Source organism: Siphateles boraxobius, unplaced genomic scaffold, assembly GCF_051911475.1.
Source record: "Siphateles boraxobius isolate OS27281-9 unplaced genomic scaffold, OSU_SipBor_1 100, whole genome shotgun sequence".
NCBI classification, from domain to species: Eukaryota; Metazoa; Chordata; class Actinopteri; order Cypriniformes; family Leuciscidae; genus Siphateles; species Siphateles boraxobius.
Window position 1 is genome coordinate 3,326,143 of NW_027508701.1, and position 18,858 is coordinate 3,345,000.

The 18,858-nt window shown below is 45.7% G+C and overlaps 1 protein-coding gene across 1 annotated transcript in view; it reads right to left on the bottom strand.

Annotated features, from left to right (window-relative positions):
- Positions 1-541: 541 nt before the first annotated feature.
- crfb2 (cytokine receptor family member b2) overlaps positions 542-18,858 on the bottom strand; it is a 46,597-nt gene continuing 28,280 nt past the window's right edge. The window contains exons 4-7 of the mRNA XM_077238916.1: positions 14,064-14,212; positions 4,253-4,403; positions 3,195-3,304; positions 542-2,053 (exon numbers count right to left, since the gene is read on the bottom strand). Coding sequence (XP_077095031.1) covers positions 1,463-2,053; positions 3,195-3,304; positions 4,253-4,403; positions 14,064-14,212 — 1,001 coding nt within the window. The 3' untranslated portion in view covers positions 542-1,462. The remainder of the gene's footprint in view (positions 2,054-3,194; positions 3,305-4,252; positions 4,404-14,063; positions 14,213-18,858) is intronic.

Below are 18,858 nucleotides of genomic sequence, written 5' to 3' on the forward strand. Positions count from 1 at the left end.
AAATTTCTTGACTAAAAACTACAAGCCTAACTAACAAATTCAAACATTTTTAAAGACAAGAAAAAAGACAGTAATAAGTTATGAACGAATTTAGAGGTCAGAGAATCGTCACTGATTATGCCATGTTCATGAACTCTCAACAGCCAGTGTGTGTTAAATGTCAAAGCACGAGTCATTGCCATGTGATCAGCTTCCCTCACACACACACACACACACACTCCAGGGACAAGATGCACGACCCAAGATTAATATCTGTGTTGTACTTTAAAACGTCTAATGCTGGATACACACCCAAATATTTTTTACATCTTATAAGATTTTCAAAATGTAATAGACCACAAACATGAGGATAAAAAATCCTAGATTTAACCGTTTTGCTCCTATAGTGTGTGGTGTGCCTAACTCATGTTGCTGGTCTTTATTCTGCAGATGAAGTGCTTTACTCATGTCATCAACAAACCCTTCGTCTGCATTTGTACTTGTGTTGCAGATGTCGGTGGAGATGAGATTCCTGATATCAAGAGATTTACAGATTTGCACATTTTTGAGGTCATACATGGTAAAGGTGTTTAATGTCACACTTCTGTTCACAAGACAAGTCAATTTTATTTGTATAGTCTTTCACAAAACAGTGTTTCAGAGAGACCTTACAGAAATGTGTGGTATATGCCCAACAGTACACAATATATCAGTTTACAGTTACAGTAAAGATTTATTTACTGGAATTGTCCATCTTTAGTTCATGTTTAATTGGTATTATCATCAGTAACACCAGACGGATGTTTTTCTTTGTTCGTAACAGACAGCAGCACAAGATTTAATACCCGTTCACACCAATAACCAGAACTATAACAACACGTTTTAGTCGTCTACAAGCTTTCTAAACTCGGATGGATTCTGAAGGTTTTTACATTTACATTTAAGCATTTAGCAGACGCTTTTATCCAAAGCGACTCATTGCATTTCAAGATACACTTACATTCTTCTCAGTTCTTGCTTTCCCTGGGAATCGAACCCATGACCTTGGTGTTGCAAGCGCCAGCGCTCTACTGTTTGACTGTCGTCATAGTTATGGTTACAGTTGTGATGTGAACTCTGCAATTCTCAAAGAATTAGAACAATTATTTACACTTTATAGTTATTGTCTAAGGTGTGAATGGTCCATGAGACCGAAACATATTCAAGAGTAATGGAAAAATTACTAAATAAATGAATATGAAATTATCTTTGTGATAAACACTTTCTGTTCCTCATCCAGCAATAAGAATAATGTTTGTATATTATCATCTCCATCAGAATGAAATGCATATTTAAAACAACAATAATAAAAAAAAAACAGTATAAAATTAAAAAATCAATACAGTATAAAAATACAATAATCATCTTTAAATGCTTGCGTGTACTTTAATATTCTCACGTCTACTCTCAAATAATGCAAAGGATTTAGTTCATTTCTCAGAATCTAATTCCGACTCAAGTACCCAGAACATTCATCATCATCATCATCTTCCTCTTCCTCATCCTCCTCAGAGATGTGTTTGGCAGTGGAGGTGAGTGTGTGTGGGTCTGTCAGTAACAGGCTCTGAGGATATAACCCCAGCTCGTCTATAACACTGCAGGTTTCAGCAGGTTCAGCAGAAACTCCTCGTATGGTCACGGAGAACAGGTTCACGTCAGCAGCGCTCTCTTGTGTGTGAGCGTCGTGCTCGTGTGTGTGCGGCGCGCTCTGTAGAGGACTCGTTCTCTGAGGAGAAGCTGATGGCTCAGTGGTTTGGACGTGGCCGTCCTCAAACACCATCAGCCTCTGAGCGCCTGTGGAGGAGCTGAGGCTCTGAGCGCTCGAATCACAGCTGGAGGACACTGGGAAAATCAGCAGAGAGGAACCCTGAGCGTCCAGATAGTGTGCCACTTTTCTCTGGTATTTCACACTCTCCTCCTCGTCCTCCTCGCCGCTGCTCTTCGTCTTCTGGACTGAGTCGGTGTCCTCGAAGAGTGTGTTGATGAGCTCAGCGGGACTGAACAGAAGAACTTTATTCCCGCTCTCGATCGAGCTCTGGAAAACAACAGGCGTTAGTTAAACAGATGAGACAGAGGATTGTGGGAGAGGTTTTGTGCACTGTAAAAAATCCCAAAAATACATGGATTTTTTTTAATGCAGTATCATGCAATTAATAACTTTTGACTTAAATGGTTCAACCAGCAAGTTTTCCCATTTATTAAAAGGGTTAGACTTTATTTCGATAGTCCCATTTAGACATTCTCCTAACTATAAGTAACTTTGCATCTACAGGGCCTAACATTAACGCTCGCCAAGCGAGTAAAAACCGGTGTTTTTGTCACTAACAGTGTCAAACGCCAGTTGGCCGATAACATGTTTATGAATTCTGACAATGCAATGCTGTGAGAACACACATGACCATTGCTCGGCACAGTCGACGGGCCGGTGCAAAACCTTGCCGATTTAAATATTCAAGCGCAAGAAGATGCTAAAGGAAACTCGATACGTTCAGAGAAAGCTACGTCAGACTCACGTAGTACATTACGGTCTCTTTCACTTCTTCTGTCGCTTGAACGAGCCACTGGTTAGATCTACCAGAAAACACTGCTTATTACATTTGTATCTTTGTTCTATTTCATTTATTTTTGCTATTGCTTGTATTTTGATTATTTGTACTTATTTTATTACTTACTGTTTACTTGTCTTTATTAATGTTTTAAATGTATATAAGTTAGGCCAGCAGTTTTAGCTGTGTTTACAGCAGTTTGTAACTTGTTTCATGGCCGGTAAGTTTTCTTAAGTCACCAGCCAATAGAAGCTAGTTTTAGGTTGTGTTACTGACTAGAAGTAACTACATATCAACTTATTCTACTAACCTGAACCCTAACAGTCTACTAATACTCGAATAACTCCAATTAAGTGTAATCAAAACAACGTTTATATTTTCTGTAGTCGTTTGTTTATGTTTTGACGATGCATGTATCTGGTCATGTGCTTGTGATCTGCGGTCACTGCTCTCTTCTATTGGTTTGTTATGTCAAAGAATTTAAAAAAATAACCGTTTAAAGAAGTCATTGATGCTTTTTAATGTTTTCCTTTTCCTTTAGTGTGTGATGTATCAGTGCTTGTATATGATCTTGGATGACTTCATCAGATCACACACACGTGTTGCATCACTGCAGTGTGTCGCTCTCACCAGGACAGCTGGAAGCGGTGGTTTCAGCCAGAAGCAGCGAGAGATCAGTCGTGGAGAACACACCAGTATCACCAGTATCAGCACACACAGGACCACAGAGATCACCACATCTGAAACACACACACACACACACACACACACACACACACACACACACAACACTGGACTTCAGCGCACATTCACCAAACACAGTATTCCAGCATGTCTCATTCATTAACCACGTAATCTTTTACTTTCAGTGCTTTACACTGCTCGGTCCACTGTTGGATTCTCTTTGTTTTTTGTTATTAATAAATAATATTCCTGCGTTTAGATACTTCCTTCTTGTTTTTGCCTGACACATACTGTATGTACATATACACACCTTTATATTTTGTGCTTGATTTATCTAGAAATTACAGTGATAAAGTAGCTAAGGATCTGTTAAGCCTAGAATAATAAATGTAGACCCCCCCCCCCCCCCCCCCCCCATAAAATTATCCCCAAACAGTTGTCAAAAATAATATGATTGATTTTAACTGTCATTTATCACTGTGTATTAATGATGACCACACAATGATCAGGGATGAACCAGTAGCTTCTAGCAACTGCAACCCTCACTGAATGCATATTTGTATTCATTTGTCATGGGTCAGATGAGGTCTCTAACGGTTAACAGAAAATGAATAAGCAAGGGAAGGTGTTTGTATCATTGTATTGTGCAGTTTGCTTATATAAAGCTTTGTGCTATTAAGTCCCACTGGAAATCCAGATCTGGTAATATTAAATCAGGATCAAGGTGATCCAATCCAATGTTGCTTTAAAAAAACAGCACAAAACTAAGATGGATTCCCTGATCCCGGATTGCAAAACACGGGATTTCCAAATCCAGATTTTTGAACAACTGGGCCGCAGCTTCACGAACCTCAGCTGGGTTTGGGTGACAATCTCGTGCAATACATCCAATACAACACCTTTAAGTTGAGAAACAGTTGTCGAGGACATGATTATCTGATGAATCACTATATTGAATCTGTAGTATCAGTGTAACACGGTTCGAGTCTGGAGAAACTGGATACCTGAGGCATCAGCGACGTGAGGGACGACGGCACACACTGGGTCTCTGTGCGGTGTGTGGCGACCCACGATACTGACTTTCACACAGTACCTGCGGCCCGGGGTCAGGTCCTTCAGGGTCACGTTCCCCAACCCTTCAGTGACCACTGGAAACTAGCAGTCAACACAAACAGCAGCGATTACAACACAGAACATGTTCAATAATGCACACACAACTGTTCAAAAGAGCCTGGGCTGGAGTCCTTCATTAACTTTCGCCTGTCGTTGCATTTTAATCATTTCTTAATTTTCATTCATTCTTTATTTAACCAGGTTAAAAACTCATTAAGATTAAAATCTCTGGTCCCACTTTATATTAAGTGGCTTTAAGCACTATTTACTTACATTGAAATTAATAATTTGATACAATGGACTTATTGTTTACACACATGTTTTTACAAAGTACTTATTTTTGAAAAATACCTGCATGTAATTACAGCTGTAATTAATGTATGTAATTACACAGTTGACCCTTCCCTTACACCGTAACCCAACCTTAAACCTCACCCGTATCACTCCTCAACAGCAGCAAAGTGTTTTACAATACAACATCAACACAATGAGTACATTGTACTTATTGTTCAATGTAAGTACTTAGTACTTAAAGCCACGTAATATAAAGTTGGACCAAATCTCTTTTACAAGAGTGTACTGGCCAAGAAAGCTCTACACTAACATAAACATACAAATACACATCACAACAGAAAAACCCAATCAAGGATCACAACAGCAATTTACCAAAGGATAAAACACATAATCTGTTAAAAGTAACGTAAACTCGTTTAGTGATGGACGCATAGTCAGCTTTAAGATGTTTGGTACATTATTCCAAGTATTATATTTAAAGCCTCTTTCTCCTAGCTCTGTTCGAACCCGAGTAACTTTAAGACATAACACATCATTAGAATGAAGATCGTAGAAAACATTGGTATTAGAAACGCAGAAAGAGACAAGTCATTCAGAATATGATCAAAGATAGCATAGCTGGATGTTTTCAGGGAATCTGGCTATTATAACATTTCAACTCAAATGAACATGACGTGACTAAAGAGTTGTTCTTGTTGCTGAATGACATCGAACGAGAGAGTTGATGAAAGGATCTAACTGAAGGAAACGAGAAAAAGCAGAGAGAGCTGGCCGATAGCATGAAGCCGGTTTAGGTGGACAGCTGTGTTTCAGCGTAGTTTGAGTTTGAAAGTTTCCACTGATAACTTAGATCGTAAGAGATCGCAAACCCAAGCTGGACCAATCAGCTGTGAGCAGTGACACGTGTCGGACGCAATAAAGGCACTCCCCAGTTTCTGCTCCACATTAAAGCTAAAAGACTTTTAAAGGCTTCTAAGTGATGATTAATTATTATAATTATTTTAAATTATTTGTAATTAAGATACCCCTAATCCATTACACATGAGCAAATTTAGTTGAACAATTATTATTATTAAGCGTTTAGTTCAAATGAACATAAATATATACAGGTAATATAAATAAGATTGTGAATCGGTAGATAGCCTAAAGCTTTATTAATGACTACATGTGAGCGTACATGTCTGAGTCTCTGTATAACTATATATATATATATATATATTATTATTTTTTTTTTTTTAACAACTATATAAACTTTCACATGCACTGAAATAGTAAGATATATCCTCGCGGTGTAAATGCTTTATATACTCCATATTCTTCAACCTCTTAATCCTCGGCAGAAGAGAGAAGTGAATCTTGCCGACTCTCTTACGAGAAGTGAATCACAGTTTCCAGGCATAAGATTGGCTGTTCACTGATGATGTCACACTTTCATGTGCTCACACTCCATGAACTCAAAGCCTGACTGGATGTGTCAACTTGAAACTAATCCTGTAACCCAGAGTTTGTTCAACTACCATCATGGCACTATATCAAATAAACTAATAACAGCGGGCAAGGGTCATAAGGGAAGAATCACGGGCCCGATGAGGTCAAATACACTAATAACAGTGGGCAGGGGTCATAAGAGAAGAATCACGATCCCGATGAGGTCAAATACACCAATAACAGCGGGCAGGGGTCATAAGAGAAGAATCACGAGCCTGATGAGGTCAAATACACCAATAACAGCGGGCAGGGGTCATAAGAGAAGAATCACGGGCCCCATGAGGTCAAATACACCAATAACAGCGGGCAGGGGTCATAAGAGAAGAATCACGAGCCCGATGAGGTCAAATACACCAATAACAGCGGGCAGGGGTCATAAGAGAAGAATCACGAGCCTGATGAGGTCAAATACACCAATAACAGCGGGCAGGGGTCATAAGAGAAGAATCACGGGCCCCATGAGGTCAAATACACAAATAACAGCGGGCAGGGGTCATAAGGGAAGAATCACGGGCCCCATGAGGTCAAATACACAAATAACAGCGGGCAGGGGTCATAAGGGAAGAATCACGGGCCCCATGAGGTCAAATACACTAATAACAGTGGGCAGGGGTCACAAGAGAAGAATCACGGGCCCGATGAGGTCAAATACATCAATAACAGTGGGCAGGGGTCATAAGAGAAGAATCACGGGCCCGATGAGGTCAAATACACCAATAACAGTGGGCAGGGGTAATAAGAGAAGAATCACGGGCCCGATGAGGTCAAATACACCAATAACAGCGGGCAGGGGTCATAAGGGAAGAATCACGGGCCCCATGAGGTCAAATACACTAATAACAGTGGGCAGGGGTCACAAGAGAAGAATCACGGGCCCGATGAGGTCAAATACATCAATAACAGCGGGCAGGGGTAATAAGAGAAGAATCACGAGCCCGATGAGGTCAAATACATCAATAACAGCGGGCAGGGGTCACAAGAGAAGAATCACGGGCCCGATGAGGTCAAATACATCAATAACAGCGGGCAGGGGTCACAAGAGAAGAATCACGGGCCCGATGAGGTCAAATACATCAATAACAGCGGGCAGGGGTCACAAGAGAAGAATCACGGGCCCGATGAGGTCAAATACATCAATAACAGCGGGCAGGGGTCACAAGGGAAGAATCACGGGCCCGATGAGGTCAAATACACCAATAACAGTGGGCAGGGGTCATAAGAGAAGAATCACGAGCCCGATGAGGTCAAATACACCAATAACAGCGGGCAGGGGTCATAAGAGAAGAATCACCAGCCCGATGAGGTCAAATACACTAAACAGCGGGCAGGGGTCATAAGAGAAGAATCAAGAGCCCGATGAGGTCAAATACACCAATAACAGTGGGTAGGGGTCATAAGAGAAGAATCACGAGCCCGATGAGGTCAAATTCACCAATAACAGCGGGCAGGGGTCATAAGAGAAGAATCAAGAGCCCGATGAGGTCAAATACACCAATAACAGTGGGCAGGGGTCATAAGAGAAGAATCACGAGCCCGATGAGGTCAAATACACCAATAACAGCGGGCAGGGGTCATAAGAGAAGAATCACAGGCCCGATGAGGTCAAATACACTAATAACATGATAACAGCGGGCAGGGGTCATAAGAGAAGAATCACGAGCCCGATGAGGTCAAATACACCAATAACAGTGGGCAGGGGTCATAAGAGAAGAATCACGAGCCCGATGAGGTCAAATACACCAATAACAGCGGGCAGGGGTCATAAGAGAAGAATCACGAGCCCGATGAGGTCAAATACACTAAACAGCGGGCAGGGGTCATAAGAGAAGAATCAAGAGCCCGATGAGGTCAAATATACCAATAACAGTGGGCAGGGGTCATAAGAGAAGAATCACGAGCCCGATGAGGTCAAATACACCAATAACAGTGGGCAGGGGTCATAAGAGAAGAATCAAGAGCCCGATGAGGTCAAATACACCAATAACAGCGGGCAGGGGTCATAAGAGAAGAATCACAGGCCCGATGAGGTCAAATACACTAATAACATGATAACAGCGGGCAGGGGTCATAAGAGAAGAATCACAGGCCCGATGAGGTCAAATACACTAATAACAGCGGGCAGGGGTCATAAGAGAAGAATCAAGAGCCCGATGAGCTCAAATACACCAATAACAGTGGGCAGGGGTCATAAGAGAAGAATCACGAGCCCGATGAGGTCAAATACACCAATAACAGTGGGCAGGGGTCATAAGAGAATAATCACGAGCCCGATGAGGTCAAATACACCAATAACAGCGGGCAGGGGTCATAAGAGAAGAATCACGAGCCTGATGAGGTCAAATACACTAATAACAGTGGGCAGGGGTCATAAGAGAAGAATCACGAGCCCGATGAGGTCAAATACACCAATAACAGCGGGCAGGGGTCATAAGAGAAGAATCACGAGCCCGATGAGGTCAAATACACTAATAACATGATAACAGCGGGCAGGGGTCATAAGAGAAGAATCACGGGCCCGATGAGGTCAAATACACCAATAACAGCGGGCAGGGGTCATTAGAGAAGAATCACGAGCCCGATGAGGTCAAATACACCAATAACAGCGGGCAGGGGTCATAAGAGAAGAATCACGGGCACGATGAGGTCAAATACACCAATAACAGCGGGCAGGGGTCATAAGAGAAGAATCACAGGCCCGATGAGGTCAAATACACTAATAACATGATAACAGCGGGCAGGGGTCATAAGAGAAGAATCACAGGCCCGATGAGGTCAAATACACTAAACAGCGGGCAGGGGTCATAAGAGAAGAATCAAGAGCCCGATGAGGTCAAATACACACTAACAGTGGGCAGGGGTCATAAGAGAAGAATCACGAGCCCGATGAGGTCAAATACACCAATAACAGTGGGCAGGGGTCATAAGAGAAGAATCAAGAGCCCGATGAGGTCAAATACACCAATAACAGAGGGCAGGGGTCATAACAGAAGAATCACGAGCCCGATGAGGTCAAATACACCAATAACAGCGGGCAGGGGTCATAAGAGAAGAATCACAGGCCCGATGAGGTCAAATACACTAATAACATGATAACAGCGGGCAGGGGTCATAAGAGAAGAATCACGAGCCCGATGAGGTCAAATACAACAATAACAGTGGGCAGGGGTCATAAGAGAAGAATTCCCGGGCCCAATGAGGTCAAATACACCAATAACAGCGGGCAGGGGTCATAAGAGAAGAATCACGAGCCCGATGAGGTCAAATACACCAATAACAGCGGGCAGGGGTCATAAGAGAAGAATCAAGAGCCCGATGAGGTCAAATACATCAATAACAGCGGGCAGGGGTCATAAGAGAAGAATCACGGGCCCGATGAGGTCAAATACACCAATAACAGCGGGCAGGGGTCATAAGGGAAGAATCAAGAGCCCGATGAGGTCAAATACACCAATAACAACGGGCAGGGGTCATAAGAGAAGAATCACGGGCCCGATGAGGTCAAATACACCAATAACAGCGGGCAGGGGTCATAAGAGAAGAATCAAGAGCCCGATGAGGTCAAATACACCAATAACAGCGGGCAGGGGTCATAAGAGAAGAATCACAGGCCCGATGAGGTCAAATACACCAATAACAGCGGGCAGGGGTCATAAGGGAAGAATCAAGAGCCCGATGAGGTCAAATACACCAATAACAGTGGGCAGGGGTCATAAGAGAAGAATCACGAGCCCGATGAGGTCAAATACACCAATAACAGCGGGCAGGGGTCATAAGAGAAGAATCACAGGCCCGATGAGGTCAAATACACCAATAACAGCGGGCAGGGGTCATAAGGGAAGAATCAAGAGCCCGATGAGGTCAAATACACCAATAACAGCGGGCAGGGGTCATAAGAGAAGAATCACGAGCCCGATGAGGTCAAATACACCAATAACAGCGGGCAGGGGTCATAAGAGAATAATCACGAGCCCGATGAGGTCAAATACACCAATAACAGCGGGCAGGGGTCATAAGAGAAGAATCACGGGCCCGATGAGGTCAAATACACCAATAACAGCGGGCAGGGGTCATAAGAGAAGAATCACGGGCCCGATGAGGTCAAATACACCAATAACAGCGGGCAGGGGTCATAAGAGAATAATCACAGGCCCGATGAGGTCAAATACACTAATAACATGATAACAGCGGGCAGGGGTCATAAGAGAAGAATCACGGGCCCGATGAGGTCAAATACACCAATAACAGTGGGCAGGGGTCATAAGAGAAGAATCACGGGCCCGATGAGGTCAAATACACCAATAACAGTGGGCAGGGGTCATAAGAGAAGAATCACGGGCCCGATGAGGTCAAATACACCAATAACAGCGGGCAGGGGTCATAAGAGAAGAATCACAGGCCCGATGAGGTCAAATACACTAATAACATGATAACAGCGGGCAGGGGTCATAAGAGAAGAATCACGGGCCCGATGAGGTCAAATACACCAATAACAGTGGGCAGGGGTCATAAGAGAAGAATCACGGGCCCGATGAGGTCAAATACACCAATAACAGTGGGCAGGGGTCATAAGAGAAGAATCACGGGCCCGATGAGGTCAAATACACCAATAACAGTGGGCAGGGGTCATAAGAGAAGAATCACGGGCCCGATGAGGTCAAATACACCAATAACAGTGGGCAGGGGTCATAAGAGAAGAATCACGGGCCCGATGAGGTCAAATACACCAATAACAGCGGGCAGGGGTCATAAGAGAAGAATCACGAGCCTGATGAGGTCAAATACACCAATAACAGTGGGCAGGGGTCATAAGAGAAGAATCACGGGCCCGATGAGGTCAAATACACCAATAACAGTGGGCAGGGGTCATAAGAGAAGAATCACGGGCCCGATGAGGTCAAATACACTAATAACATGATAACAGCGGGCAGGACATAAGAGACTGAGAAGAATCAACACGGTATTATCACCATTCTTAAGCCACTAAAACATACTGTGATTTTAAACATTTACAAAGTTCTGCAATCACTTATATTGTGATTTATTAACTTTTTTCAACTGTAAATGTCCCACATGTTTTTATTTAATAAGATAAAGTTCTCAGTCACATTTTCATTTCCATCTCCTTCATCCCTTCCTTGCTCGATATATTCCTTTCTCATATTTTTTTTAATAGAAATGACAGTTGTTAAATAAAATGTTTGCACACTTCAATGTTTGCACACTTCAATGTTTGCACACTGTGTTTGTTTGTAAAACAAATATTGTTTTAAGCAGTTTTACAAAGAACAACGTTAATAACACTCATGAGCAAGTCAAAGGTGACACTACAAACTCATTTTCGGTTATGAAATGTAATAATGAGCAGAATCATATTTATATTGTTGTTTTAGGAAGATATTGAAATTTGGCATTAGCAGATACTTTCGTTGTGAAATATCCTACACAATAACCCAAGATAGTGTGATCAGTACTGTAGTGTAGTGTCTCTCCTTCAGCACTGTTAGTTCATGTCTATTGAGCTGATCAGGAGATTACACACATGTTTAATAAGCTCTGAAAAGCAAATAACTCTCAGAACACATGGCTGGATAATGCTGATGAAGTGCCAGTACAGTGTGGTCGATGAGCAACATGGGCCGGGACACACTCAGAAGTGTGCAGTATTGTGTGGTCGATGAGCAACATGGGCCGGGACACACTCAGAAGTGTGCAGTATTGTGTGGTCGATGAGCAACATGGGCTGGGACACACTCAGAAGTGTGCAGTATTGTGTGGTCGATGAGCAACATGGGCCGGGACACACTCAGAAGTGTGCAGTATTGTGTGGTCGATGCGCAACATGGGCCGGGACACACTCAGAAGTGTGCAGTATTGTGTGGTCGATGAGCAACATGGGCTGGGACACACTCAGAAGTGTGCAGTATTGTGTGTTCGATGAGCAACATGGGCCGGGACACACTCAGAAGTGTGCAGTATTGTGTGGTCGATGAGCAACATGGGCTGGGACACACTCAGAAGTGTGCAGTATTGTGTGGTCGATGAGCAACATGGGCCGGGACACACTCAGAAGTGTGCAGTATTGTGTGGTCGATGAGCAACATGGGCCGGGACACACTCAGAAGTGTGCAGTATTGTGTGGTCAATGAGCAACATGGGCCGGGACACACTCAGAAGTGTGCAGTATTGTGTGGTCGATGAGCAACATGGGCCGGGACACACTCAGAAGTGTGCAGTATTGTGTGGTCGATGAGCAACATGGGCCGGGACACACTCAGAAGTGTGCAGTATTGTGTGGTCAATGAGCAACATGGGCCGGGACACACTCAGAAGTGTGCAGTATTGTGTGGTCGATGAGCAACATGGGCCGGGACACACTCAGAAGTGTGCAGTATTGTGTGGTCGATGAGCAACATGGGCTGGGACACACTCAGAAGTGTGCAGTATTGTGTGGTCGATGAGCAACATGGGCCGGGACACACTCAGAAGTGTGCAGTATTGTGTGGTCGATGAGCAACATGGGCCGGGACACACTCAGAAGTGTGCAGTATTGTGTGGTCAATGAGCAACATGGGCCGGGACACACTCAGAAGTGTGCAGTATTGTGTGGTCGATGAGCAACATGGGCTGGGACACACTCAGAAGTGTGCAGTATTGTGTGGTCGATGAGCAACATGGGATAGGACACACTCAGAAGTGTGCAGTATTGTGCGGTCGATGAGTAACAATGGCCGGGACACACTCAGAAGTGTGCAGTATTGTGTGGTCGATGCGCAAAATGGGCCGGGACACACTCAGAAGTGTGCAGTATTGTGTGGTCGATGAGCAACCTGGGCTGGGACACACTCAGAAGTGTGCAGTATTGTGTGTTCGATGAGCAACATGGGCCGGGACACACTCAGAAGTGTGCAGTATTGCGTGGTCGATGAGCAACATGGGCCTGGACACACTCAGAAGTGTGCAGTATTGTGTGGTCGATGCGCAACATGGGCCGGGACACACTCAGAAGTGTGCAGTATTGTGTGTTCGATGAGCAACATGGGCTGGGACACACTCAGAAGTGTGCAGTATTGTGTGGTCGATGCGCAAAATGGGCCGGGACACACTCAGAAGTGTGCAGTATTGTGTGGTTGATGAGCAACATGGGCTGGGACACACTCAGAAGTGTGCAGTATTGTGTGGTCGATGCGCAACATGGGATAGGACACACTCAGAAGTGTGCAGTATTGTGTGGTCGATGCGCAACATGGGCCGGGACACACTCAGAAGTGTGCAGTATTGTGTGGTCGATGCGCAAAATGGGCCGGGACACACTCAGAAGTGTGCAGTATTGTGTGGTCGATGAGCAACATGGGCCGGGACACACTCAGAAGTGTGCAGTATTGTGTGTTCGATGCGCAACATGGGCTGGGACACACTCAGAAGTGTGCAGTATTGTGTGTTCGATGAGCAACATGGGCCGGGACACACTCAGAAGTGTGCAGTATTGTGTGGTCGATGCGCAACATGGGCCGGGACACACTCAGAAGTGTGCAGTATTGTGTGGTCGATGCGCAAAATGGGCCGGGACACACTCAGAAGTGTGCAGTATTGTGTGTTCGATGAGCAACATGGGCCGGGACACACTCAGAAGTGTGCAGTATTGTGTGTTCGATGCGCAACATGGGCTGGGACACACTCAGAAGTGTGCAGTATTGTGTGTTCGATGAGCTACATGGGCCGGGACACACTCAGAAGTGTGCAGTATTGTGTGGTCGATGAGCAACATGGGCCGGGACATACTCAAAAGTGTGCAGTATTGTGTGGTCGATGAGCAACATGGGCCGGGACATACTCAGAAGTGTGCAGTATTGTGTGGTCAATGAGCAACATGGGCCGGGACATACTCAGAAGTGTGCAGTATTGTGTGGTGTCAGTGCTCACCTCGGCTCCGTCTGCACTGCTGACCAGAAGTCTGTAGACAAACCTGTGTGAGTCGTAGACGCTGTGCAGTCGGTCAGCAGGAGCTCTGAGACTCACACACAGCGAGCGGTTACACGTGGCGACAGACAGCAGCGGCGGCTCCAGCGTAGCTTCAGGAGAACACACACACACATTACACAGGAGAACACATAAACACATTACACACATTACACAGCACTGATAACCTCACAAACAATAAGCAAACTTCAAGTACATTTTAAAGTATGCTTGTAAGTGTACCGTTTCAATGCTACTTGTGACTAAACAAGTCCGCTTTTTAGTGTGTAAAAGTAAACGTTGAGTGCACAACTACTTCACACTCCGTTTCTTGTGTACTGCATCTATACTACTAGTGAACGTATAGGTATACTGAGAGTTTACAAGCTAAAGGTGCAGTGAGTAAGTTTTAGGGCGTCTAGTGGTCAGGTTGTGAATGGCACCCAACTAGGCTTGGGCGGTAATACGGTAATATCGTATACCGCGGGATCTAAAAATAGCAACGGTATCAGTTTCAATACAGTCATAAAAAATACAATGCACTTATATAGGAGACAAGGATTAAATATTAAATATAATTTATTTAATGCCTAAAAATGCGTGCGTGGTAGTCATCAAGTGACAGCGTGGAGGAGAAAGAGAGAGAGAGAGGCGGAAAGATGTCGAGTCGCGCACCGAGTGACCTGGTCTCGAAAAAGAACACAACTTCTGCAGTTTGGCAGTATTTCGGGTTTCGACCGAACGAGAAGGGAGAGGCGGTAAATTCGGATGAGGCAATTTGCAAATTGTGCAACAAAAAGGTGACCGCGAGAGATGGAAATACCATCATACAAGACCATACGAAACCACCATCCACTCAGTGCTGCGAGGATGGACCCGTGTACACTCAGTGCTGCGAGGATGGACCCGTGTTCACTCAGTGCTGCGAGGATGGACCCGTGTTCACTCAGTGCTGCGAGGATGGACCCGTGTTCACTCAGTGGGGCAAGGATGGACCCGTGTTCACTCAGTGCTGCGAGGATGGACCCGTGTACACTCAGTGCTGCGAGGATGGACCCGTGTTCACTCAGTGCTGCGAGGATGGACCCGTGTTCACTCAGTGCTGCGAGGATGGACCCGTGTACACTCAGTGCGGCGAGGATGGACCCGTGTACACTCAGTGCTGCGAGGATGGACCCGTGTTCACTCAGTGCTGCGAGGATGGACACGTGTTCACTCAGTGCTGCGAGGATGGACCCGTGTTCACTCAGTGCTGCGAGGATGGACCCGTGTTCACTCAGTACTGCGAGGATGGACCCGTGTTCACTCAGTGCTGCGAGGATGGACCCGTGTTCACTCAGTGCTGCGAGGATGGACCCGTGTTCACTCAGTGCTGCGAGGATGGACCCGTGTTCACTCAGTGGGGCAAGGATGGACCCGTGTTCACTCAGTGCTGCGAGGATGGACCCGTGTACACTCAGTGCTGCGAGGATGGACCCGTGTTCACTCAGTGCTGCGAGGATGGACCCGTGTTCACTCAGTGCTGCGAGGATGGACCCGTGTACACTCAGTGCGGCGAGGATGGACCCGTGTACACTCAGTGCTGCGAGGATGGACCCGTGTTCACTCAGTGCTGCGAGGATGGACCCGTGTTCACTCAGTGCTGCGAGGATGGACCCGTGTTCACTCAGTGCTGCGAGGATGGACCCGTGTTCACTCAGTGCTGCGAGGATGGACCCGTGTTCACTCAGTGCTGCGAGGATGGACCCGTGTACACTCAGTGCTGCGAGGATGGACCCGTGTTCACTCAGTGGGGCAAGGATGGACCCGTGTTCACTCAGTGCTGCGAGGATGGACCCGTGTACACTCAGTGCTGCGAGGATGGACCCGTGTTCACTCAGTGCTGCGAGGATGGACCCGTGTACACTCAGTGCTGCGAGGATGGACCCGTGTCCACTCAGTGCGGCGAGGATGGACCCGTGTTCACTCAGTGCTGCGAGGATGGACCCGTGTTCACTCAGTGCTGCGAGGATGGACCCGTGTTCACTCAGTGCTGCGAGGATGGACCCGTGTTCACTCAGTGCGGCGAGGATGGACCCGTGTTCACTCAGTGCGGCGAGGATGGACCCGTGTTCACTCAGTGCTGCGAGGATGGACCCGTGTTCACTCAGTGCTGCGAGGATGGACCCGTGTTCACTCAGTGCGGCGAGGATGGACCCGTGTTCACTCAGTGCGGCGAGGATGGACCCGTGTTCACTCAGTGCTGTGAGGATGGACCCGTATTCACTCAGTGCTGCGAGGATGGACCCGTGTTCACTCAGTGCTGCGAGGATGGACCCGTGTCCACTCAGTGCGGCGAGGATGGACCCGTGTTCACTCAGTGCTGCGAGGATGGACCCGTGTTCACTCAGTGCTGCGAGGATGGACCCGTGTACACTCAGTGCTGCGAGGATGGACCCGTGTACACTCAGTGCTGTGAGGATGGACCCGTGTTCACTCAGTGCTGCGAGGATGGACCCGTGTCCACTCAGTGCGGCGAGGATGGACCCGTGTTCACTCAGTGCTGCGAGGATGGACCCGTGTTCACTCAGTGCTGCGAGGATGGACCCGTGTTCACTCAGTGCTGCGAGGATGGACCCGTGTACACTCAGTGCTGCGAGGATGGACCCGTGTACACTCAGTGCTGCGAGGATGGACCCGTGTTCACTCAGTGCTGCGAGGATGGACCCGTGTCCACTCAGTGCGGCGAGGATGGACCCGTGTTCACTCAGTGCTGCGAGGATGGACCCGTGTTCACTCAGTGCTGCGAGGATGGACCCGTGTTCACTCAGTGCTGCGAGGATGGACCCGTGTACACTCAGTGCTGCGAGGATGGACCCGTGTTCACTCAGTGCTGCGAGGATGGACCCGTGTTCACTCAGTGCTGCGAGGATGGACCCGTGTACACTCAGTGCTGCGAGGATGGACCCGTGTTCACTCAGTGGGGCAAGGATGGACCCGTGTTCACTCAGTGGGGCAAGGATGGACCCGTGTTCACTCAGTGCTGCGAGGATGGACCCGTGTACACTCAGTGCGGCGAGGATGGACCCGTGTTCACTCAGTGCTGCGAGGATGGACCCGTGTTCACTCAGTGGGGCAAGGATGGACCCGTGTTCACTCAGTGCTGCGAGGATGGACCCGTGTACACTCAGTGCGGCGAGGATGGACCCGTGTTCACTCAGTGGGGCAAGGATGGACCCGTGTTCACTCAGTGGGGCAAGGATGGACCCGTGTTCACTCAGTGCTGCGAGGATGGACCCGTGTTCACTCAGTGCTGCGAGGATGGACCCGTGTTCACTCAGTGCTGCGAGGATGGACCCGTGTTCACTCAGTGCAACGTAAGCATGAACTCTACAAGAAGCAAGTGGACTTGGGACTCCCAGAACAGTCTCATAACGGTAAGCATAAAACGTGCAGAGGCAGGGGCTCAAATTTAAAAAAAAAGGGGCATATATATGCTTTGCATCACATAAATAAATTATATTTAAAAGAAGGCTATATTAAAATAGAGAACCATTTTTTAAATTGTAATATTTTTTCCTGTATTTTTAATCAAATAAATGCAGGCTTTAAGCGCATAAGGGACTTATTTAAAAAAATGTGCATGCAAATTTGAACAAATGGAATAATACATTAATGGACTTATTTATTTATGCATTCATTCGTTTATTTAGGCCTGATCTTACATTCATTCGTTTATATAGGCCAATTAATTCAGTCATTCGTTAAACGAATGAATTTTCTGGTGGAAAAATGCTGCCGGGCATTTTCCCCAGATGTCGCGAGCGGCACGAAAGTACCTGTGCGTCTGTGCCACAAGCACACCATCGGAGCGAGTTTTCAGCACGGCAGGTAAAGTTGTCTGTCCGGCTTTAACAGGGCACGTTGTGGACCAAGTAGTCAAGTCATCTTCATTTATATAGCGCTTTTAACAATGTAGATTGTTTCAAAGCAGCTCATTTCAAAGTAAACATGCTGGGTTTTCTAGCGAAAATCTTGACTAGATTTGATGCCACTTGCCATTCGTTCCTATTCACACTGTGTTTATTTTTATTTATTTTATTTATTCAGGTATTTTTTGTTATTAAAAGTTGTTCAGACGGTGTGATTTAATTTAATTGATTTGTGTGCGTGTCTCTGCGCAAAAACTGTTCTGGATGTTTATGTTGATTTAATTATGTTTGACTGTTGTATTTGCACTTTTTTTATAAGCTGCTATTTGTTTTTAATAAAAGTTATTGATATTGTTGTGCATGTTATTTTGTACATGTTTCAGTATTAGTGTTAGGTATTCAGTTTCTGTACGGTTTAGGCACAACCCAACAATTTGGTGACGCTGTCTGAGCCTTACGTCATAATTTTTAATTATTCACGGTAATACTGTATATCGAGGTAAAATAGGGAGGAGGTTTGACGGTATCAAAATTTGGATACCGCCCAACCCTACACCCAACAGAAGTTACGGTGGCCGACAGGAAGTGATGTCGTCGTCTGAGACAGCAGAGAGTAGCCAGTTCAACAATGAGGTTTCTTTACAAAGATAAATTAAAAAATTATGTTTAAGTAATTATTCAGTAAAACGATGTTATTGCTAATATTATTGTGACTTGTTCATCATTGTGTCAGTGTTTTATTCGCTGACTTTAGCAGCTTCTTTATACAAAGAACAAAACAGTGACAAAACGTGTTTGTCCGCTCAGGACCACCGTAGAAACATGACGATGTAAGGACGGTGTGTGTA